Genomic DNA, 22,901 nt, shown 5'->3' on the forward strand with positions numbered 1-22,901 from the left:
CAAGTGAGGCTCAGGAGAATCTAAGAATGAGCTGGATCACTCAAACTTGAACGCCATCCTTGACTGCTACTTCTGTATGTTAAGTTCAATGATTTGTGCTACGTGAAGATTGGTGGCAGGTCACACAGAATGTCTTTATGTGCCCAGCGATGCCTTAACCAGTCGGTGCAGAACTAGCCCGCTGGAGCGGTGGTGTGGTTATGTCAGGCAGGTTTCCCCCATGTAACAATCCCTGTATTTGTGTGAGCAAAGATGAACCAGGTTTAGTTGCATCTGTGATTTTAGACACAGTGCAGATGTATCTCACGGAACAGTGTGTGCGCCCCATCCGATGAGTAGGCTGCATATGCGCGGCTGTCCCTGCAGGGGGTGGAGCGACGAGGGGGTGGTGTTCGGTTGTGTTGTGTACTGGCACCTGTGAGCTCAAAGCCTCCCCTTTAACCCACAGATCATCCCACAGCCGCTTGGCAGAACACTGCAGGGAGGTACTGAGTATTGGAGTTCTACGAAAAAACCCTGAGAACTATTCTTCTTTCATCTCACTTCAGTGCACCGCGGGTCAATCGAAGTGAGAGCTCATGATTGTTTCACGGTGTCTTGTCCCTTTGCATGCCAGTCTGTGCGTACCGCTGGGTGTAGACGACGCCAGAGTCTCCCAAGACGGACAGTCGGGCAGTCAAAACAACACTTTATTGAAAAACCATTTCTGAATGTACAAGTTTTGGCCCTCCAACGCAAACACAGCTCCCAGTCTACATTTCCGTTACCCAAAAGGATAGCTTCCTGTCTCCACCAACCACACAGAGCGGGAGGGTCCTGTGCCAGCTCAGCCCTGATCCAACCACCGAGGAGCCAATCGTCACGGGCTGCGAAAATATAGTTAAAAATGTTTGCTGTCAAAATTACAGCTGCAGGACACAGACACGATCCTTGGTCAGAGTGGACTGACCTGTGGGTGACCCAGATGATGCACAAGCAGCTGGCTGCTTATCTTTCCAGGACACCCAGTGGTTGCAAACAAGTTCTCATTGGCCCTTGACCACCTGGGAGCGTTGTGACAACAGCTGGTTATGTATGGCAGCAAGAGCACTACAGAGCACATATGAGGAATATCCTCCCGAGACACAGCCATTCATTCTTCCCGCTCAAGAACACATGCATTTTTAAGTGTACCTCCCAAACTGAACATGCTATGACGGCTCACAGATGATGATAACGCATCCTCTACCTGAAGAGTCGGGCTCGGTCCACATGGGAGGGCCTGCTCTCCTGAGGATAGCTGGGAATTTATATCAGAATAGTCACTTTTTTCTAATCAAACATCGCTGTCAGTCACCAGAGCCCATGACAATGCTGACACTACACTCTGAGGAGGTTACCTGGAGCAAGTGATGTCCCATATTACCCAGTCGTTGCCCACCACAGCTCCCACCTTGATGGTGTTGGTGAGGCACCAGTCGGCAGACATTAGAGGCGTCTGCCCACTGTCCAGGGAGAGAATAGCCTGCTGGGTAACCAAATCGTAGAAGCGCACTACCCCGCTTTTCTCTGCCACCATTAACTGAGAAGGATGGATAGAAAGAAATGTGGAGAGTAGTTATGGACACAGTCACTTCCTGCACATCAGTTTGGTTGCTAGCCTTGAGGAAAAAACATACAAACTAAAAGCTTCCTCTTTTCAGTGGCTCCTGAGTAAAGCCCTAAGAGACAGTCTTCTCCACATCAATAGTTAATCACCTCCATCACACAAACGCCCCACAGGATGAGCTAACAGCTACAGTAGGCCATCCGCAAGCAAAATGTGGGCACCAGGGATGGGGTCGGGTGACAGCTGATAGCAGCAGCAGTACAGCTGAACTCACCTTGAACACCTCCTCGGGGTGCCAACACACACTCATCCCTGGGGAGTGCAGCAGGAAGGAGGTTGTCTGGTTTCCTTCCAGGTCCCAAAGCCTGCAAACGTAGGTGGGACAGAGAGGAGAGATGGCTAAGGGAGACCCCACAGAGTCCAGAGCAACTATACAGGTGAGGGAGTGACCAGGCAGAACCGTGAAGTCAGGTTTATGGTTTTCACAGCACAGGTGTGCCCGGACCTGGGTCTAACAGGTTGTCAAGAGTTACACGCAGGGAAAATGAGAACATCTTCAGAGACTGTTGTGCAGACCTTGAGTTTTACAAGGAGTACAAGAGACTGAAAGGCCAACAAGAATGAGAGAACAAGTCATAAAATACAAAACAAATCATAGAGAAACTCAAGTAAACCCGGATTCAATTAGCAGCACAGCGTGGGTGGGGGTGAAGCGGCATGGTGCACGCGGTGCTAAAAATAACCCGGAAAGCCAATGCAGCGATGGCGGCCTGGGCCCAGCCCTGGTGTGGCACAGGAACGGTGACACGCAGAGGAGTGAACAGCCGAAATGAGCAAAACAAAGGATTACAGAGATTAACACGGGCTAAAAATAATGAGGAACAATCAGCAGAAAGTATTTTTTCATTACGTGCCCCCTACAATCCCTGTCCAAGAGCAAAGTTTCTCCATGATTAGGAACCCTGTCTTATTTTTATGTTAGCGTAACAAGATGACGAATGCTGCACGATGTGTTTTATGACGAAGCGTAAATCCACACGCATAGCTCCCGACTCCCGCCTGCGGAGCCACTCGTCTAACTGGGCGAACTTCTGAGACGCGCTGTCTTGCGTGAACTCTCGGTGCCTCCAGTGTTCCCTAGAAGAAGGATTTGGTCCTAATCTGACGGCCCGTGGAAACAGGCGGAGCGCTGCGTGCGTCGATGCGGGGGAAAGAAGAGAAGATCTGAGATCCAAAGCTGTACGTGGAAACATAAATCACAGGATGGTGGAGGAATCTTTCGGGGGGTTGGGAGGGGGACACTGTAAGTCTAACCACTTCAGACATCCCGACCACACGTGACCACAGCGCGGCAATGTGCTCAGCCGGCAAGATCTCCGAGTGAGCCAGACTATTGCAGGGTTTTCTGGGAAAAGCGAACCTCCAGCTAATTGGGAGCGGTCTCCGGAGCAGGGGGTGATTAGGCAGAGGACTGGTTCTAATGAAGACCCGCGGCATCCTCCCAGAATGCATGGAAACATCAGGGCCGCTAATCCCGCAGTTTTACTGTTGAGAGCCGAGGGTCGCAGAGGATCGCCTGTTCTGGAGGTCTTTCGTAAACAACCTTGTTTCACTCCACGGGGGTTACAAATCCTCTTCACACACACCCCCAAAGATCTCTCCACAAAGTACACACACACACACACACACACACACACACACACACGTTTGCTGGCACATCACTGTACAGACTTTGACTTTCATATTAATACCATAAGTGGTTCATACCTCCGTAGCAGAAAAACTCAAAAACACATGACGCTAAATTATTTATTTTGCTGACACTTTTCTCCAAAGCCACTTACAGTGGTAATCTAACTACTATGATTTACCCATTTATACAGCCGGGCAATATTTATTTTTAAATTTTGGTTCATTAAAAGTAAACTTTTTAAAGCGCTTCAAACTTCAGCAGCCTTTTATATAGCTGTCCCTTCGCAAACCAAAGACCGAAGTTCGACTCCAACCCTTCTGCTACACTGGCTTTGCGCTAGGTACTTACCCCGAATTGCTCCAATAAAAATTGCCCAACCGTATAAATATGTAAATAATTGTAAGTAACTCAGTAGTGTCAGCTGAATGAATAAATAATAATCTAAAAACATTTTTGCACTTTTAGCTGACTCAGCTAAGTACATGTTTTACCTTATTGGCACATCCTCTGGTAGGCTTTTTTAGGTTTACTATCCTCGTGGGGATGCTTCTCCCAAAAAAATGTACACGTGCAGGCACACACACAGGTCAGGTCTGAGAAATAACACAAGGCCCCTCACTGTGCACACTTGCCCCCATCTCCCCCTCCCTTTACACCTGGCTAACGGACACCACAGGGGACCAGCCCCCCCAGTCAGTGCTGAACAGGGAGGGGTAGTATGAGGAGCGCTGAGCCAAGGCCACCGAAACAGGCCAGCTCGTAACTCATCCAGCACGGCTGTGTGGTGAATACGCACGCAACAACATTGACAGAGAAAGGCTGCCAGCCAGGTCTGCTGAGAAAAGTGGCGAGGGTGTGAGGTTTGTAAATGTTTTTCCAAACGGAGAGGACATGGGAAAATGTTCAGGAAGCTGCGTGACCTGCTGATGGATCTGAGGGCGCACAAAATTAATAATATTCATTATCCGTCACGCAGCGTGAGCAGAAGCCATGCAAATTGGGAAGACATTCATCACCTTTAACATTAAGCATTCTGATTGGCCAAACATCCATCATCTTTAACAATAATAATTTTCATTGGACCGGCTTCCCCTCCCTCCCCCAACAAATCATTCTGTGATGCGTTCCAGAGAAAAGTTAAGTGTCAGTGGAAAAAACAAATTGGAATCCAGTTTCTGTTTCCCTGCTGCCTTGGAGAAGACAACCTTCACATTCAAGACCAGCTTCACTGTGGTTGTAGAGCAGGAACCAATCAGATCGCTGTCAAGCCGCTTTGCTTCTGCAAAATCCAATCAGAGCCCTGCTACGTGAACGGGCAAACCAATCGCATCAAATTTAGATTTAAGTAAGGAAGATTTACGATTAAGGAAGACTTAAGTAAAATGAACAACAAAAAAAAAAAAAAAAACTATTTAAAATGAAAACAACCCCCTAGTTTGAGGTGGTTAGTTTGTGTGGATGTCGGAGATTCCTTCTCTTTTGCAGTTTGAATACACACTGGTCACCAAACATCTGAACTCCATCTAGACACAAAAAACAGCCCCCCTCACACCCAAAAAATACTTCAGACACAAAGAATCTATTTTCTATTGAGGTGGGACCAAGGAGCAAGGCCAGATTCATGCTGGGGCCTTGCAATGGGGGAGGGGTTTGAGTGTGGGGGGGTGGACGTCCCACAGTGGCTGCTACACCAGTGTCGAACCACACTTCCTGTCAGAAAGACTCGGAGAACTTAATTTCAAGCAGCCTGTGTTCTCCCTCAAGGCCTCTGGAGGGCGCTGTACCATATTTAGGAGGCTGTGAACCCAGTAAACTTCACCTGGTGCGACCTGCTAGAACCACCCCTCCCCATTCACTGAACTTCACTGACTTCTCCTGTTAGCCACCCCCCGACCTTCCGGCGCATTCCAAAAAATCCCCCCACGCATTCATACAGTGGACTGAGCTGAACCTGTTTTCAGGAGGCGAGTCTACTGTAGACCAGCAAATGAAGAAAGTGTGATCCTACAATTGTGAACTCAGCGCTCATGTCAGTAGACATGCATGCATGCGCACCCACAAACAACATACGCAAAAAAATTAGCTGATGGTTGGACACTTAGGCCTTAGTTCATCATGCACATAGTCAACACTACTACAAGTGTAAGATGCAACCCTCGTTGCCCTCCTGTCCTGTATTTTCTCACACAGCTTAAAACTTTCTGCAGATAGAGCGCTTCTCTTTTCTGCCTGGTCACACCACAGACAACCGGTGCATAGACGACCCCTACGGCACGCAGCTGGGGACTCTGCCCTTCCTCTTGCAGCATACCCTGCTGACACAATGGTAACACTGACACGACAGTAAGACCGGCAACGCAGCAGGTAATGGGATACTTAACGCTTAGCAGCACTACCATCCCCGTGAGACCGCATCACAGGGAGTGTGACCTGGACTGACCTGGTTGAACTTTCATGAGCAAGTGATAGGCCATCGTGGCAGTAACACAAGGTGCCCTCTTTGATCGCTTTCCTTTTTCACTCCATCTCTTTCATCCCACGCCCCTTCAAAGCTGCCTACATCAGTAACACATCAGGGAAGGGTGAGTTCCTCCCGGGTGACGGGGGCAAGAAAACAGGGCGCAGCGGTGCACTCCTGCTGCTGGGCAGTGGGCCTAGAACAGCAACCCGCACGCGGGTTCGGTCGCCCATCAGAAGCAGACCATCAGAGGCTCCTCTGCACCCTTCCCGCAGCCATGTGGCCTCTTTTTCCTACTACGCACTTTTGGGGCTCGGCGTCCAAGACGTGTGCACCACGGCCCTGCGGAAATCATAAGGGTGCCTGTGTTCACTGGCAGCAGCGGAAAGCTCCTGTGCACAGGAAGTGTTCTTCTTGGTTGACTTACACAGCGTTTCCCATTCTTCCAGCAAACTGAAAGAAGCACTTTTGGAGCTGCACGTTTACAATTACTCAGAGGAAATCTGCTCACCCTCACCTCCACTGAAGACTTCAATGCTAATTGCTTTTTCAAATTTAAGTAATTATGCTTAAGGCAATGAGGCGTCAGGGACACTACGCACTTGTGAGCGCAACGTAGCATGGCCCTTCGTCCAGGAGCCCAGCCTAAGGGCTTTCTGCACCATTAGCAAAGAACAGAGCACGCACTCACTGCATTTTCTCTAGTTTCACATTGAACCCTCCAACAGAGGCGAGTGGGTGAGAGTTAGAGTGACTAGTGCAGGTCAGGTGGAACTAACCTGCAGGTGAGGTCATCGCTGACGGAGGCAATCTGCTTTCCTTCTGTGGGTTCGAAGACCAGATGGTTAATGTTGTCAGTGTGGCCTTCCATCTCCTGGAACAACAGACATATACTCATGTAAAAATAGAACAGTGAACAGCAGGTGCTATAGAGCTCAAAGCAGAAGCAGGTTGATTTTCAAATTCCAAGACAAGGAGCTTTCAGGTGAGGTTTTTCTACATTCATACAAACGTAACTAATCCAGAGACAGCAAAAGTTTTGTTTCAGAAAGTTAAGAGTAAACAGCCATCATTTGACAACAGCTCCACACTGTCATTGGATGGGTACCTTGACTTCATGTCTGTCTTGAAGATCTGATGTAAACAGTCTCAATTTCCTATCCGCTGCTGCAGTGCAAAACCTGCAGTGAAACAAAATGACGATAAAATATGCACGCAGGCTGTGCACGTGAAGGTGGGAGCACAAAGGCTACATTTATGAATGCGTGAAGACCAATGAAAAGGCAGCTAGCGTGCTTCCAGTTGCAAATATAAAACTAAAAACTGTCTTCACTTCTAGGAAGTGACAGACTTTGCATAACAGTTTCACACATCTGAACTGCATACATTACGAATGATCTGAATGGCTAAAATAAATCTGAAAACAGGAAGAAATCATTGGGGGGGACTCAGTCTTCAGTATTTGATCCCAGACTGAATACCTTTTCATTAGACATAGACTGGCTGTGAAAATTGATCTGTACAACACAGTACAAACACACTGAGCAAAAAATATTTTAAGGGTGGAAATCTGTTGATTGTACACCACCCCCTAGGCCTAAGGGGGTGCTTGGACCCTTTTCCTGGAAAATTCAAGAGTCCTGTACATGTACCATTTAGGGGCCCAGAATCATAGCTGGGGGGGGGGGGGGGGTCACATGAGCTCTCTATTCATGCTGAGACCTGGTGCAGAGGGGCCAGGAAGTGCACTCCAGCCTTCCTCCTGCTGTCAGCCTGGCTCGAAACATCCTCAGTGACCCCGCGTCGCCATCACAGTGGGCAGCAGAAGCCTTCAAAAACAAGGCCTGCAATGCTTCCCACTATTCATAAACGGGGGGAGTTCCGACTATAAAACGGGCACGCTCGGATACAACCAATAAATTTGGCCAACAGAGTATGAGTGATGCGTTCCATATGTATTACTCTTAACAATTCAGAAAAGTCCACATTTTCCAAATAAGCAAAAAGGGGACACCATCAAGAGCTCTTGTGCAGGAAGAAGGTGACAGGTGTGTCACCTGATGATCCGGGGAAGCTGGTCCAGTCGAGATTCAGGGCTCCAAGCGAGTCCATCCACACGCACTCCGTGATGAAAAATGCGCAGCGTGGTGAACTCGACCCCCTTGACTTCTGTGTCTTCCTCCTGAGTGCACAAATACACACAAATGCATAGAGCAAAACAGAAGAGAAATAACTTGATGTGTTAATTTTTGTCTATCACAGCCACAGTCTACTTGCAATCCCCTGGTGCAGACACTAATCTATCTCCTCTTCCTCACTCACCTGGAAGCGACAGGTGCCCACTACCACGTACTGGTTGCTACCATATGCCAAGAGGTTTGCAGATGAGCCACTCTCAAAGGGGTTAAACTCAACCACGTATACACAGCCCTCACACGCTACTGTGTAGCTGGCAGAGCGAGACCCCTCCTGCTTCATCTTCTTCACATAGACCACACCTTTCTCAACTGAGCAGACCTGTACAGAATTTGAGAAATGTGTCCATTAAGCCACTCTGATATGAAATGTACAAATCCATCACTAGCATACAACCAGTGGACCCAGTGGAATTTCCTCATATGACCTTGCACGGTTGACAGAATGATACATTACAAAATTGACCATAGCAATTCATACAAAATCAGTAGAGATGTCTAAATGTATTACATTCCATCACTCTGTTGCAGATTCCGCTAAATTTCTGATTACCTCTTCTGCCCTGACAGGAACTTTGCCTTAATGACCAGAAATCCACTAAATTAATATCCTTGGTTATGCTATGGCACAGGAAACAGAGGAAGTGTTACTGTCTCATTACACACACACACACACACACACACACACACACACACACACACACATTTTCTGTGCCACTTGTCCCATACGGGGTCGCGGGGAACCGGAGCCTACCTGGCAATACAGGGCGTAAGGCCAGAGGGGGAGGGGGACGCACCCAGGACGGGACGCCAGTCCGTCGCAAGGCACCCCAAGCGGGACTTGAACCCCAGACCCACTGGAGAGCAGGACCCGGTCCAACCCACTGCGCCACCACCATTGTAAAACAATTTCTAAACGCCTCCACGTTTCATGGTGTTTTTAAAAACTACGTTCTCGGAACACAAAGCACAGTAAATGAATTTCAGAACTCTCAGAACTTATCCACACCAAGAGCCGTGTTAAACTGGATTCGTGCGGTGTCTATGAAACAACTCATCTATTGTGTATAGGTTTATTCCATCTGCCCATTCTGTGTGTGTCATTTTGGAAAATGAGACTGCCCAGATAACTTTCTCCACCCCTGTGTGGTACGTCACCCTTCTCCCTGCCCCTTGAGACTTAGCAGTTACACACATGGAAGTGTTTAAAAAGTGTGAAAAAGGCATTAGTGCGGAACCGCATTGCTGATTTCTGAATGTGACATCACTCTGGAGAAAATGAGGCTCCAAAACCAGTGCTAAATGGAAACGAGACACACACACACACACACACACACACACACACACACAAAAAAAAAAAAAAAAAAAAAAAACATCCACAGTGCATTTGCTCATTTAGCAGATGCTGTTCTCCAAAGCGACATACATTTTGGAGAAAACATTTTGTACATTACATTAGGGAAACAGACATAGTTGCAGACATGTGATTCTTAAACTTAGTTTGTTTCTTTCCACTATAAGTCCATTATTTCTCACCTAGTGCTGGCCTGAGGTGAGAAAAGTTAATATGCTCTCAACTTAACTTTTTAATCACCCCATTATTTCATCTTCAGGATAAGAAAAACTAAATGAACTGAAAAAATAAAAAGGACATGCTCTCCTAACGACATCCCCGTGCAGACCAATATGAACTTGAAGGGTTCAAATTTGTATCCAACACATTTACAACTGACATTTAACAGACACCAACTTATATTGCAGAGGATCAACTTTACAGTAACAGTGTTCCGTATTCGATTCTAATGCAGAAACGTTACATACAACTACAACAACAAGGTGACAGCACTACACAGTCATCCCACACATAATTTTCCAAATGAAAGAAACCTGAAACGCTTGAACCCGCTGAAAGACAAAGCATAAATAGGATAAAATGCCATGGACAGAAAGAGGTACCACATCAGATCACTTAAAAAGAGAGTTATGACGACAAGGAAGCTGAGGCGTTATTGACTCCGCAGCATCATTCATGTCATGAACTCGGAGCCATGCTGAACTACAGCGAAAGCTCACTGAATTAACCAAACGACATCGCTAATTCCGCTGTTTCTCTGAGTGTTTATTTTTGTAAAATTATTTTTCTACATTGCATAATTCTGAAGTAAGACACAGCCGGCAAACTGTCCACCCCTAAGCAAACCCACCGTACAGGCACGCGCCTGGAATTCAGGCTTCACACAAGCAGCTTCTCATTGGTTCTTACGCTTTATTTCCGGGTGAAAGGGCGCGTCATTTCATTGGCCAGGGCATGTGCGACAAGGAGTTTTAAATTTTTAAACTGTAATGTCGTGGTTAATTGTAACGTTATAGTGTCATAGTACATTAGTGGTTTGATTCAACCGCTGGTACTTAAAGAGATCACGTTATAGAACTTTATTTTAAATGTAAGAAGAATGACACATTATTAAGATTGATTTTTAATATATTCGTACGTTTAAATTATATTACGTTCATGCGCGTTGAACTGAAGTGCAGCTTCTGTAAACACACAGTTGTAGAAAGTTTCCTTTTAAATCGTCTCAACGCCGTAATTAAGAATGTCTTGGGCGAAGCTTGAGGAGGGCATGAAGATCGTGGCTAGAATCTTCAGGAGAGAATGTTACCGCGTTCTGGAATCGGAGAGGACCACCGTCCGCGGGGCGGACAGTATGTTGATGGCGTTGCAGCTCGTGATGGCTGACGTCAACAAGCAGGTAGCTCGCGTGGCAGTGCTGGTCCCCGCGCGACACGCACGTGCTGCTGTCGCTGTGTACGGCGTTACCGCGTTTAAATCGTGAAGAAAGGGGACACTTTATTATATTGGGCGACACCTTCTCTCTCTCTGTTGTTGTGTTTTGAGGAGGAGCTCGTTTGTTCACGCAATTCGGGTTATATTTTGTTGTTTATAAATCCACTCCATCGAGTACAACTGATGTGATGAGTGTTTTCATTTCCTCCAACGTGACAAATTGTGACAGCACTGAGATGAAGCAGGAGATCATTAGAAAGCACAGAAGTCAAGGCCTTTACTGTGCAGGAGCGGAAAACTTGTTCTTGGACTTGTTGATCCACTATGTCTGCAGAGTTTGCAGTTGGTCTTGGGTTATTACTTGGAGAAAATGACCGGTTATGGGAGTAACATTTACATAACACTTACTCATTTAGCTGGTGCCTCCCCTCCCCAAGCAACTTCCAATTATTTACCCATTTATACAGATGGGTAAGTTTAGTGGAGCAATTTTTGGGTAAGTACCCCTGCTCAAGGCTGCCCCTGCTTTGGAGGTGGGATTGGAACCTGCACCCTTTGGGCCCAGAGGCAGCAGCTCTAACAGCTACGCTACCAGTTACGGACAGTGAAAGCTCTTGCGTGCTGTTCTGGAATCTTCACTGATCATGTGCTTGTTCCCCCTGGGCAGGAGACTGGCGAGTTCACCGTGACTCTAAGTGATGTCCTTGTGGCTTGGCAGTACTTGCTGAGGGATAAACTCCACCTGCCATTAGACCTCCCTCATCCAGAGAATTATAACATCGTTCGCAGGCAGTACGACTCCTTCCTGAAGCACACCAATACAGTGGACCTAATCGATGTGCACAGAATGTACCGCCAGCTGAAGACTGACTCCGACCCAGACGAACCCTTGAGTTCTGTGAGTGCTTCTGCAGATCGATAACAGCCATCGCTGACTGTGGCCTCCCGCCAGAATCTTGACTTCTTTCTCTCCTCCTCACATAGGTCCAGCTACTGCAGTTCCTGGCAGGTAATGTGCAGAGTATCGAGGAATGCCCCCAAGCATCGTCCAACAAGGAATTTCCTCAAACTCCATCGAGCACTGCCAGGCAAAACAGCATGCAGGTTTTTATACCAAGGTTTTTCTAGTTTCATCCTGTTCCTCCTTATGGCACAAAACTATGTCCTATTGGAACAATCGGTCTCTCTGTTCATAGAAGGTTCACAGAATGGGACTGGACCCATCACTAGACCCAAAGATTTTTGCTTTCACTGCATTTTGAGCATATGAAATAACTGACCTTTTTCGTTTGCTGGTTATTTATATAGTGTTTCTTTGTGTCTTATTATGGGACAGTCAGGAGCTTAGCACTTGAGGATAATGGCTTGTAACCTAGAGGTTTTTAGATTTAATTCCTATTTCTGCTAGTAGAAAATGGCTTTAGATAAAGGTGTCAGGTAAATGGGGAATGAATGATATAACAGTTTGGGAGAGCAGGTAGTGTAGTAGTTTGGAATACTGTCTTGCAGTCAGAGGATGCAAGTTTGAATCTTAGCTCAGGTTATAGCACCTTTGAATAATGTACTTATCCTAAATTGAGTGAAAATAAACCAGCTGTTTAAATGAGTAGATATTTGTAAGTAGCATACAAAGTAAGTTACTTGGACAGTGGTATTGGATTTACATTTACACTTATTCATTTAGCAGACGCTTTTGTCCAAAGTGACATACATCTCAGCAAAAGTACAATTAATTTAAAAATACAATTAATTAATTAAAGGATTAATAATCATTAATATCTTGCAGATTGTGCTGTTTCATTTAGTCTGGCTATCTAATTGTATTGCCACTGCAAATTTAACTTGTCCAAAAGATATATTAACATCGGGGGGCACGGTGGCGCTCTCTGGTGGGTCTGGGGTTCGAGTCATGCTTGGGGTGCCTTGCGATGGACTGGTGTCCTGTCCTGGGTGTGTCCCCTCCCCATTCAGCCTTACGCCTTGTGTAGCTGGGTTAGGCTCCGGTTCGCCACGACCCTGCTTGGGAGCGGTTTCAGGCTGTGTGTGTGTGTGTGTGTGTGTGTGTGTGTGTGTGTGTGTGTGTGTGTGTGTGTGTGTGTGTGTGTGTGAGAGAGAGAGAGATACATTAACATATTTTTCCATGACTTTAAACTTTGTATTGAAGCGCTTAACATTGCTAGTTGTTCACAACATTAAAAGGTCTTATTTGAATCAAAGTACATAACTTGATACTTGAATAGTTTTCTGACAATTTACTTCAAGAAATTTAACTGAAGTAAAAAATTAACAGTATTTCGCACTACTTTTACTTGAGTATTGTTTTTGACTACAGCACCCACCTCTGCTTATTATTCTTGATAATAGGTTGATAAGCAGGGCCTTAAATAATGTTATTGAAGGATGTGTACATTTTGAGACATTTTTGAGCACGCACTGGAACTGGAATGGATTGTAATTTTTTCTCTTACCTGGGACTGATGGGAAGGCGAGAGGCAGTGTGATAATACCTTTGATTTCTGGATGTCTGCGAGTATAAACAGAATTTTAAGGAAATGCTTCTGTGTTCTTAATCATTGAACACAATGATAAATGGACAATAAAAACCTGATCTTGTCTCCCATTCGCATAACAAAGGATTGTGGAAAACCCTATGAAATGATGGAAAATACAAGCCAGAATTTAGTTACAGAGCGATGGTGTAAAATGCAAACTGGCTGAAACAGTGCTGCTCTTACCAAAAACAGATGCGTATATCTTGTCAATAATTCATTATGTTGACCTTTGAGCCGGAAGAAAGGATAGCAAAAGGATCAACGCTTTCTGTCCTTGTGATTTAAAAGGACAACTAAATAAAGCTGCTGATAGAAAAAAGTTGACTGAAACCCAAAATTCCTTGAATACACACTGGAGTAGTGCTGTTGGTCCAGTCTTTCCAGTGGTTCCCCTGTCATTGTTTTAGTATGGTGGAACCCGTGCAAAAAAGATTAGTGCTTTGCAATTAAAAAATGAACTGTTGAGTGATCTGCTCTCCTCTCTGAATGGAGGAGGGCCATTTTTGTGTGTTGTTCGTACAGGAGCTTTTTCTGTCTCTTGCACAGATACGGATGTTTCTGAGGAGGATCTTCTGCTCCTACTTGGACTTGCTAGTGAACACTAAAAATGATCTGGCCTTTGCCCACATCCTCAACTTTCCCTGTAGAGGTCTTGGACAGCTAGCATTCCGTGACCTAAGGCATGAGGCCCGTGCCAGCAACATGTCCCTCTTCTTGGTATGTTGCAGCTATATCGCTCTCTCGTTGGGCATGGTTGAGCATGTCATGTATAAGTAGAGGGAATAAGTTCTCCTTTCATTACATTACAGAGTTGCTGTTAACCCAGTTCAGTTTTTTCCTCTCTCGACTTGCTATATCAGCCTCCTCACCCTTCCCAAAGACTAGAATCCAGAACCTATGTCCTACTTGCTTTTCCTATGTTAAAAAACAGAACGGTACCCACTTCGAACATGTGTGCTGTTGTAGTGGTGAAATTACATTGTATAAAATGAGCATTTTTTTAAAATTTCATGTTGCTTAGCTCAGGATATTGTTGTCTTCCCCACAGGCGACAACATCATTTGTTCGAGCAGTTCAGCTGGGGGGGAGGGGCTATGCACCCCCTGACTCGCATCCGTTGAGGAAGCACCTGAAAGGGCTGTCTGACTTAGTCAATTTCATTGATCATCTTGAGGAGCTTCTAGGGGAAACCGCTGATCCCAGGTATGTACGGTAAAGTCATCGCATGACCCCGCTATCCCTGGAGATACTCCCTATTTCCTTCCCTCTCACTTCAGGCGGTGCCGAACAACTCCTCGTCTTGATCACAGCCTTTATTTCTTCTAACGTGCAATGACGTTAAACTCTGGTTGACAGTTGTGGGTGTTTGATGAATTTAAGATAGCGCTTCAATTGTTCAAAGAACACACAGCTGCACAACCACATGTTCATTTTGTCTTCCTTTTTTCTGATAAATTACAAGTAGTTAATGTAACCATACACAGATATTTCTGGATGATGCTCACAACCTGTTTGGTGTGTGTGAGTGCTTGTTTGTTTATGTACTTGTTTATAGTAATCATGTACTGTACAATGTTGCCACAAGGTCAGTAAATCCCTCTTCCTCTGCATATTTCAGGCAAACATTCAGTAACAGAAGCAAAAGTGCAGTTTTTTGAATACTTATATGATAATTTAATTCTTATAATGCATTTTGCATTATGATGTCATGATTGAAGTCCTGTGATGTATTTCTTCTTATTCTTCCCTCTTTATGTTCCTTTCCTGTTGGACTTTTGTAAGGATAGGATCGTTTGACTTGTGGGCTAGGGTCATAATATTGATGGCTTTCAGGGGGATAAATAGGGAGCTCTTGCCTAATACTGGAAGAACATGATGTTATAGCAGCAATAAAAAAAACAGCCATAACATCATCCACTTTTATCCAAACTGCTCAGCCTGATGCCTAAATGTAGGACATGTAGTTAGGGAACGAAAGACAGAACCATGGTTCTTGTGGCATCATGTGTGTCTGGAGACTGCATGGATGCAATGTGGCAGTAAGTCAACAAGACTACTGAGAACTTCTGCAAGAATCTGCCACCATCCTTCTGCAGGTAGTCCCTCCAGTTTATCCTAGATTTGATGGCAATGGAAAGGACTGTCATAAGTTCCATGCCAAATAGCCCTGTAGTTGCTGTATTGGATTGAGGTGTGGTCACGAGGAGAACAGCTAGAAACATGCATGATGATAGTATTGTTTGGAAAAGACGTGCGTTCTTCATATTCCAGATACATATATGCAGTCCCTATATACAATATAGCAATGTGCACCTTGTTTCATTTTCTGCATGTCTGTTAATCTCTTCACTTGCCAGTCATAGCAAGACATGCTAATGGCTTAACCTTTAAAGCCATGCTCCTTTTTTCCTGCACTGCCATTAAATTTAATCCTTGAATATGTTAAATAGTGTCTACCATCTGGGCCAATTGTACAAGCAGAACTGTAAATTTATTCAGAGCGTCATGTGTCATGTCCATGTATATTGGCTGACCTATCTTGATGTGTGGCAAAACAGGTAGTTCTCCACTTATGATGGGTTTCTGATCCAATGACTTTATCTGAAATCAAAAATCCCCTTCTACTGTTCTCTATATATACAATCGACGTCCATAAATGCTCAAGGTTGTGTAATAAGGCTTTGTTACATTTTCTCACTGATTTCGCACATTATTCAGGTTAAAATAAAGCTAACAGAATAGTAATGTAAATGCTGTGCAGTAATTATCAGATGAAATTCTGTAAAAGTATATTTTAAGTATATAGTTAATACTGTACAGTATGAACTGTAATGAATAATGATCACTTTTTCACTTGCTAGTCATTTTAAATATAAGAGAACTTGAAGGAATCTCAAATGAGACATTTTGTAAATGAAGTCCAGTTGCTGCTAGATACCAAACTATAACAAATATGGCCAGTTTATGTATAGCAGCTCAGCCTGCTAATGTTATCATGCACCAGATGGAGCAGTTCTCGTTAGATGTTAATACCAAACGTCAGGACTTGAAAATAATATAAGATTAATGGGCCGGTCGTCATAAGTCCAAGTGGTTGTGAGCCACACATGTCCTAAATTGAGGACAACCTGTATACCATGTATTCGCTGTTGGACATATACAGTCTTCCTCCAATGTATGGTGTGTCGTCCCCCCCCCCTTGTCTCTCTCTCTCTCTCAGCATTGCAGGGGGGAAGTTGATTGGCAGCATCAGGGCCACGATGTTGAAGGGGCGGGGTAGCGGAGACTCTGTTGGAACAGCCACTGAGGAGGTGGCACAAGACCTGAGGGAGAGGATTTGCCAGATCCACATCGATCAGAGAGAGGCAACCTTTGACAGTGGGATCAGTCCAGCACGGGTAATGTTTCACATACTCATAGTAGGGTTGCGGAGGAGAGTATACATCTGGTTCAAAACACCATGCCACTTGTTTGTTAGCTAACCTATCTGAATACATTTTCTAGGGTAGAGGAGAACCGTGTGTCTCCAGGGGCTGATGGGATGGAGACACACAGTGAGCCTACTCATAATCTAGCTGTGTCTTGTGCTCTTCGTTCAGCCTAAAGCACATGCCATTAACCACGCCACAGCCTACGGAGGCCGGGACACGGTGAAGGTGCTGAAGACTTTGTTGGACGAGGAGGCTCTTGCACCTCCCTGCAGGAACAAGGCAGAACTGCTGTATGGAGACCATATGGACTTTAACAGCAATGAAACCTGCCTTCTTGCACTTTTTAGGTATGCCTACAACCCACGTGTGCGTTTATATGTAAGTGCGTTGCAAGTATAAAAAGGCCGTTTGGAACGGTGCTACACTACTGTCCATCTCGGTTCTGAAACGGAACACTTTGATTAACAGGCAACATTTTGGTTTCTGGACCACCTGCTGTATACAAATGCTAGCTGTGACATGGTGTCAACCATGTGACCACTGTCTTACTCCCCCAGGTCCCCAGATGGTCCAAGCGGCACCTCACCTAAGCCACTCAGGCGGCGTGTCCAAGAGCAACTCAGGCCAAAGGTACAGTTATGCACTGCTTACATGTGCCTTAATCCCCATGTTTCTCGGAACAGTTTGATTGCATTTCTAGAAAGGAGTGGTAGCATAGTGGTTAGAGTTTCTGTCTTTGGATCCAAAGGTCACAGGTTCGATTAACCTTTTATTTATTTTTTATTTATCAGTTTAAAAGCACGCAATGTTTTTCTGAAATTCTGCAAAGAATGGAAATGTTCCTGCCTTTCCAAGACTTATTAACTAGCACTGTGTTTGATTGCCCTAACAGATGTGAGCTTTGCTTCCTGACTGCCCTCTTCAAGCCACACAGTGCTCTCTGGCAGCCGTACAGCTTCTGTGTTGCACTGTAGCATCTGCCTGTAGCTCCGGTCGACTGGTCAACAGTGTCATCGCTGGTCCAGCGCCAGCTATTATATGAAGCATGGCGCATGCACAAAGGAAACGGACACTGTCATGCTGCTTTTCACGTTCCGTTTTGGTTTCTTGGGACCTGCGTAACACGTTCAAACTGGAATCCCACTGTTTCTGTGCGCCCACACCGAAGCCCAGCTACTCTCATTCATATACTCTCCACCCATCTCCTCTTCCTCTTCATCGCTGTTTCTGCTCTACATAGCTGACAGGATACACCTGTCCTTGTCCTTCTCAGTCACCCCGGCTGTTATGAACTTGCTGCTGGGTGTGTGTGTGTCTCCAGAATCACAGTTGCAACATAATGGACAGCACCTGCTGTTCTTGGAACGCGATTATTGGGCCTGATCCGCAGGTGGGTGAACGCCACACGCGCCCACTGGAGCGCACACACCCGCAAAGTGCTGTGGTTACCTCGCCTGGCCCAGACTATCTGACCCATGAGGGTCTTGTTAGGACACGCGCTCAATACCCCCCCCCCCCCCTTCATCAGAACCGGGTCGGAGCTGTGCCCTCCCACTGACTCCTCTTGCCGTATTTGGATTAAGTGTGAATTGCACATGAGGAATGTACGGCGGAGGTGGTCAGCCATCTTCCCGGTTCATCCAATAGGAGGTGCCGCTGGTCAGTGGCCCCAATGGACCTGAGTGTTTTCGTTTTGGCATTAAAATGTACGGTCCGTGGCCCGCTGTTGTTTTAGCTGTTTTAGCCCTTTGAGGAGGCGCCCTCAACAATCTCTCCCATCCCTTTGATCTTCCAACTCCACACCCCCGCCCAGCTACGCACTTTTTCTTTTTTCCCATGATTCCCTTGCCTCTGTGGGGCCCAGGGGGGAAACCCAAGAAACCCAGTAATCCTGAGTAGGCCCAGATCAAACAGAGGGATGAAAGGGTGTGGATCTGTGTGCCTCAGGGCCTGGGATTGAAGCCCCCCTCTTGGGCCCAACTCACTCACTTAAACAACACAGGAGTGCCTGAGACAAATTTTGATCAGCACATGTTCAGAAAGCGTGTGTCTTTAGTACACTATTATTGCCATAACAAAATAGTGTTTTTTGCCTTTAAATATCACTCTTTATTCTAAATCCACCATCCAGTTAAAATTAAATTAATTGTAGAGTGGTTGTTCGGTGGACTGCGCTTGTTTTTGTATTTATGGAAGGTTTCCCCTGACTGGTATTTAGCTAGCGTTTCGTGATTTACAGGTCCTGAAGCTCCACAGAGTGGCGCCTATAATGGTATCCGAGAACAGAAATCTCACCGTGTGACCACTGCGTATTCCTTAAGTGTTTATCTGAACGGCGTTCCATATGTGTAACTGCAGGGTATTCCCTGTGCAGCTGCATTTTGGAGCTGTGTTTTTCCTAAAAGGGTCACTATGAATGGCTGTTGTTTTATGGTAAATAAAATCGGGAAAAACTCAAAGGAACTTAGAGCAGAATAGGGTTACGCTGTCTATTGCTTAGCCTGATGCAATACAGAAGTGCTCAGACAAGTTTCAGGCTGTGGTCTTAGTTTTCTGTCCCATGGCCTTGTAACAATGGCGTGAGAGGCAATTTCTGTAAGTGGAGGTTGGAGTTGGTCCTTTTTCGTTTGAATTTTTTTTTTTTTTTAATACTGTACAGGTGAAGGGGAGGGTCATCAGGTCTCAATTTGCCTGCACCTACAGAGATGAGGACCTGCCCCTCAGTCGTGTATTGCACTTCCCCAGCACCAGCCAGCTTCCCACCTGCATACATCCAGCCCCCAAATGCACCGTTCCGCCAGAAAGAGATGGGATTATGTCCCTTACGGCAGGTACCTGTTCCACTTCAAGTTGCTGAGAGCTGCCTGCTGCATATTACACCCTCTGTTTTGACTCGTTGCGCTCAGAGGCTCCAGGCTGAAACTCGGTCTTGTTTTCACTCTGACCACAAATTCCACCTCCTCCACCCCCTGCGACTCAGGGGAAGGCTCCTGCTTCCTTTGACGCCACACTCTCGGGCAGCTCAGCCCAGGCTGCACATTGGGACTGATACTTAAGAATTAACTTTTAAACAATTCCCCATCACCATCCTGTAAACCTTGGCCGCCACTACCTCCGTAGTGAAACCTGGAGAGAACATGTGCTCTCCTTTTCTTCCTTTTCATTCTGTGGGATATCAGGCTCTCCTCCATCAGGATATATGACAAATGCTTTGTTTAAGCTCTGTAAAATAAACATGCTGGCTGTTAAAGCAAAAGTGTCTTTTTTTTGTTTTTTTTTTTTCTTATGCAGTTTCATGTTTAACTTCTGAATTTTAATTTCTGCCTTTCATTACAGAAAATTGCAGAACTGTCTCAACAGCAGGTGTGGCAAGCAAATGTCCTCTGGGCAGACCTCCATTAGCACCGGAGTTAGGAAACTGCCATCCTTCAGTAGAGCAGGCAAGCAAGAAGGGCAAGGCTTGCAAGAGGAAGCTAGCAGAAGGAGGCCCACAAGGTAAGGCAGAGAACCATCCTTTGAAGAAGATGGTCCGCAGTGTGGACCGGCTCTCTGCACAGCCAGGGAAGAAGAAGCTGATACCCGGACAGGCCACACTGACCAGCTTCTTCAGACTGTAGCACTGTACGATTACTTTGGTTTCTGGTGTCCTGTCTCCGTTTGCTCTGTCCAGAATTAAAGCCATCGGTCTTAGTCAATGCCTTCCATCATGGCTTAAAGGCAGTATATGCAGAAGGGGGTTGTGTAATGTGGTACTGTTCTTCAGCAGATCTCCAATAAGATGCGTGGGGCCTGAAACAAAGCGATGTCTCCTCTAGCCCACCTTCCTTTAAGCAAGTGATTTTTCTTGAGCGTCTCATTCCGGAAGTTGTCCCATTTTTGGCTCCTGAAATCCTGTAAATGCATGGAAGCTTTACCTGAATGGGAAGTTGCCTTTTGTAGTATGGGTTTACTTACTTCTGTAAAATCTTCCTTGGTGATTATTTTTGCATTTATAGCAGCACTGCACAGATTATGGTGCTGATGATGATTATGATAATGATGGAGATAAGTTGCTTTCTTTGTGTATGTGTCTTCTGATGTTGCTGTGGTGACGGAGATTGCGGTGGTGTGCAGATTGCTGCAAGGCCCAGCTTTGTTGTCCATGAGGCAATCTGGAAAGTCTGATTGCTGGTGTGCTGGAGATCTGAGTGGATCTGTTTGATAACAAGTCAATGAAGGAGGGTGGGTAACGGAATCTCCCTGCTCCTCAGATTTCTGTCCAAAAACAGCCCCCCCCCCCCCTTTCCTTTTTATTTTTTTCTCTTTATCTGCCAAGTGTTATAATGTCTGTGCTTTTCATGTTTTTAGGTTTTTTGAAATAAGAATAATGCCATTTTATATGCAGGTTTCTAATAAACTTTTTATTCATTGCTACATGAGCCTTTTCTTTCCGAGTGGGAATATGGACACATTGGGAGTAGGTGTGTGACTTGTACCAAGGAACACAGAGATGGTTGACCACAGTGTGTAGTGCTTGGGGCGGTCAGGCTAGGTTCCCAGCTGCTGCTGCCGTCACATTTGCCAGCAGGGTCTGTACACTCGTCCCACCATGCATCTGAGCACTAGGGGGAAAACAAGGACAAAGGAAGCAATTAGACATTATTACCAGATGGAAAAAAACTGTTTAGTATTCATATTGTGGCCACAAAACCCTGTTATTCTCCCCCCCCCCCCCCCCCCCTTTTTTTTTTTTAAAAAAAAAAAAAAAAAAAAAAATTTTTAGAGATTGGGAAATGGTTTTGTTTAAATGCATGCAGTTCATTTAATATTCTCAGGTGTGAGAAAGAATTCTTCAAGTAATTAACCACAAAACTTTGACACTGGCAGCACGTTAGAGGTTAGCGAATCTGTTAATGAGAACAGCCTTGATTCATAGCGTTTTCAAGGAAACTGGTTTCATCATTTACTGAACTGTTAATTCCTGTTCGATGCTTAATTCCCTCCAGTTGCCAGTGGTGGCTTTTAGGATAAGAAACCATATGGGTACAGTGTTGCTGAAGGCTGTGCCCTTGAGGGAGGTAAACATGATTCAACATACAATCAAAGTCTTTCGTGTCAACAGGGATGTACTCGCTGGTGTCTCGTCGGCCCTCGCTCCGTATCTGTTCCAATAGAGCGGCATCTGTGTCTTGGAACTTGTTTGGAATAGGGGCTCTTGAAAAGGTGGGATTCGGAGCCACGCCCTGGGAGTTGCCCTTACGAGCCAAACCCTGCAAGAAACATTTTTCCATTGTTCCTGTAAACACGTATTTGCCAGCAGTTCCAGTACTTTCTGATTTAGCAGTTAAATCTCGCGATAGTCATGACTGATGCTCAGAGGCTTTACAGTGTTTTTTCCAGTCAGAAACTGATTTCAGCCCAGGTAAGTCAGGCTAATCGGATGTACTGCCCTAATAATTAGCAGAACATTGAAGAGGTGAGCTTCATTGAAAATCAGTGCTCCCTTAAGTCCTCAGGCAGCCTTGCTTTGAAAGCTGGTCTTGCTAGTTCATGGTTCTCTAACTGGAGCTATGCAAAACCTCAGGTTCTGGACCTCACGAGTCTGTTCTGATGGAAGCATGTGTGGAAGAAACTTGTCTAACAGCAGTAAAGTTTCCCATACCTCATTTCACATCTTTTACAAAATCCCAGCAGCAGCCTACCCCGTTATTCAGTGCCTTGTACTCCCATGATGCCTCTTAAACCTTGCCTTTCACTCTTTTCCATTATTCACAATGACAACCATGACACAATGTTAAGCTTGTTTTACTTCATAAGTTAGCAAGAGGTTCTTTTTTCACCTGATGAAGCATCGCGTTCTGGGACCTAAAGTATGACCCAGGGTTAATGCTAATTTTTTTTCATTTTTCTTCCTAAATCACAGTAGCTTTAATAGCTTTTTGAGAGCAGAAATGTCCTGTGTTGAAATCAAACATCTGTTCGGCGTGCTTAGCCAGTCACTGAGACTGAAGTTGGCATTAAACTCACTTTCACAATAGTGGAAGACAGTTATCGTTATTTCAATGTATCCGTATGACCCAGGAGTATAGATGTACCCATGAACATTTTTGGCCCAACTGAGCTGGAAACTTTATTTGTGAGGAAGGGAGTTTGGAGAGATTCACCTTGTTGCATCTACAGCTGCTGCTACTCGAAGCTTAGTGGTATGTTACTGTTA

General features: G+C 45.4%; 2 protein-coding genes across 2 annotated transcripts; one reads left to right on the forward strand and one right to left on the reverse strand.

Annotated features, from left to right (window-relative positions):
* Positions 1–675: 675 nt before the first annotated feature.
* Positions 676–10,167, reverse strand: nup37 (nucleoporin 37). The gene is made up of 10 exons (XM_018747085.2): positions 10,139–10,167; positions 8,062–8,256; positions 7,797–7,921; positions 6,848–6,920; positions 6,519–6,613; positions 1,863–1,953; positions 1,380–1,561; positions 1,229–1,279; positions 950–1,043; positions 676–866 (listed from the first exon to the last, which is right to left on the reverse strand). The coding sequence occupies exons 2-10, from the start codon at positions 8,215–8,217 to the stop codon at positions 753–755; spliced, it is 981 nt and encodes a 326-aa protein (XP_018602601.1). The 5' UTR covers positions 8,218–8,256; positions 10,139–10,167; the 3' UTR covers positions 676–752.
* A 232-nt stretch (positions 10,168–10,399) lies between these two features.
* parpbp (PARP1 binding protein) lies at positions 10,400–20,979 on the forward strand. Its single transcript, XM_018747084.1, has 10 exons — positions 10,400–10,687; positions 11,390–11,620; positions 11,707–11,826; positions 13,821–13,991; positions 14,323–14,477; positions 16,495–16,672; positions 16,874–17,052; positions 17,263–17,335; positions 19,365–19,536; positions 20,042–20,979. Exons 1-10 carry the CDS (start codon positions 10,532–10,534, stop codon positions 20,320–20,322), a joined length of 1,716 nt encoding a protein of 571 aa, XP_018602600.1. The 5' UTR covers positions 10,400–10,531; the 3' UTR covers positions 20,323–20,979.
* Positions 20,980–22,901: the final 1,922 nt, after the last annotated feature.

Source organism: Scleropages formosus, chromosome 2 (genome assembly GCF_900964775.1).
Source record: "Scleropages formosus chromosome 2, fSclFor1.1, whole genome shotgun sequence".
NCBI classification, from domain to species: Eukaryota; Metazoa; Chordata; class Actinopteri; order Osteoglossiformes; family Osteoglossidae; genus Scleropages; species Scleropages formosus.

Coding starts and splice junctions, on each gene's coding strand:
- nup37 (XM_018747085.2), bottom strand. CDS start 8,217: ATGAAGCAGGAGGGGTCTCGCTCTGCCAGCTACACAGTAGCGTGTGAG. Junction 6,921..7,796: donor CAGCTTCCCCGGATCATCAG/GTGACACACCTG, acceptor GTTTCACTGCAG/GTTTTGCACTGCAGCAGCGG. Junction 867..949: donor ATCATCTGGGTCACCCACAG/GTCAGTCCACTC, acceptor ATATTTTCGCAG/CCCGTGACGATTGGCTCCTC.
- parpbp (XM_018747084.1), top strand. CDS start 10,532: ATGTCTTGGGCGAAGCTTGAGGAGGGCATGAAGATCGTGGCTAGAATC. Junction 16,673..16,873: donor GTGGGATCAGTCCAGCACGG/GTAATGTTTCAC, acceptor CTCTTCGTTCAG/CCTAAAGCACATGCCATTAA. Junction 19,537..20,041: donor GATTATGTCCCTTACGGCAG/GTACCTGTTCCA, acceptor CTTTCATTACAG/AAAATTGCAGAACTGTCTCA.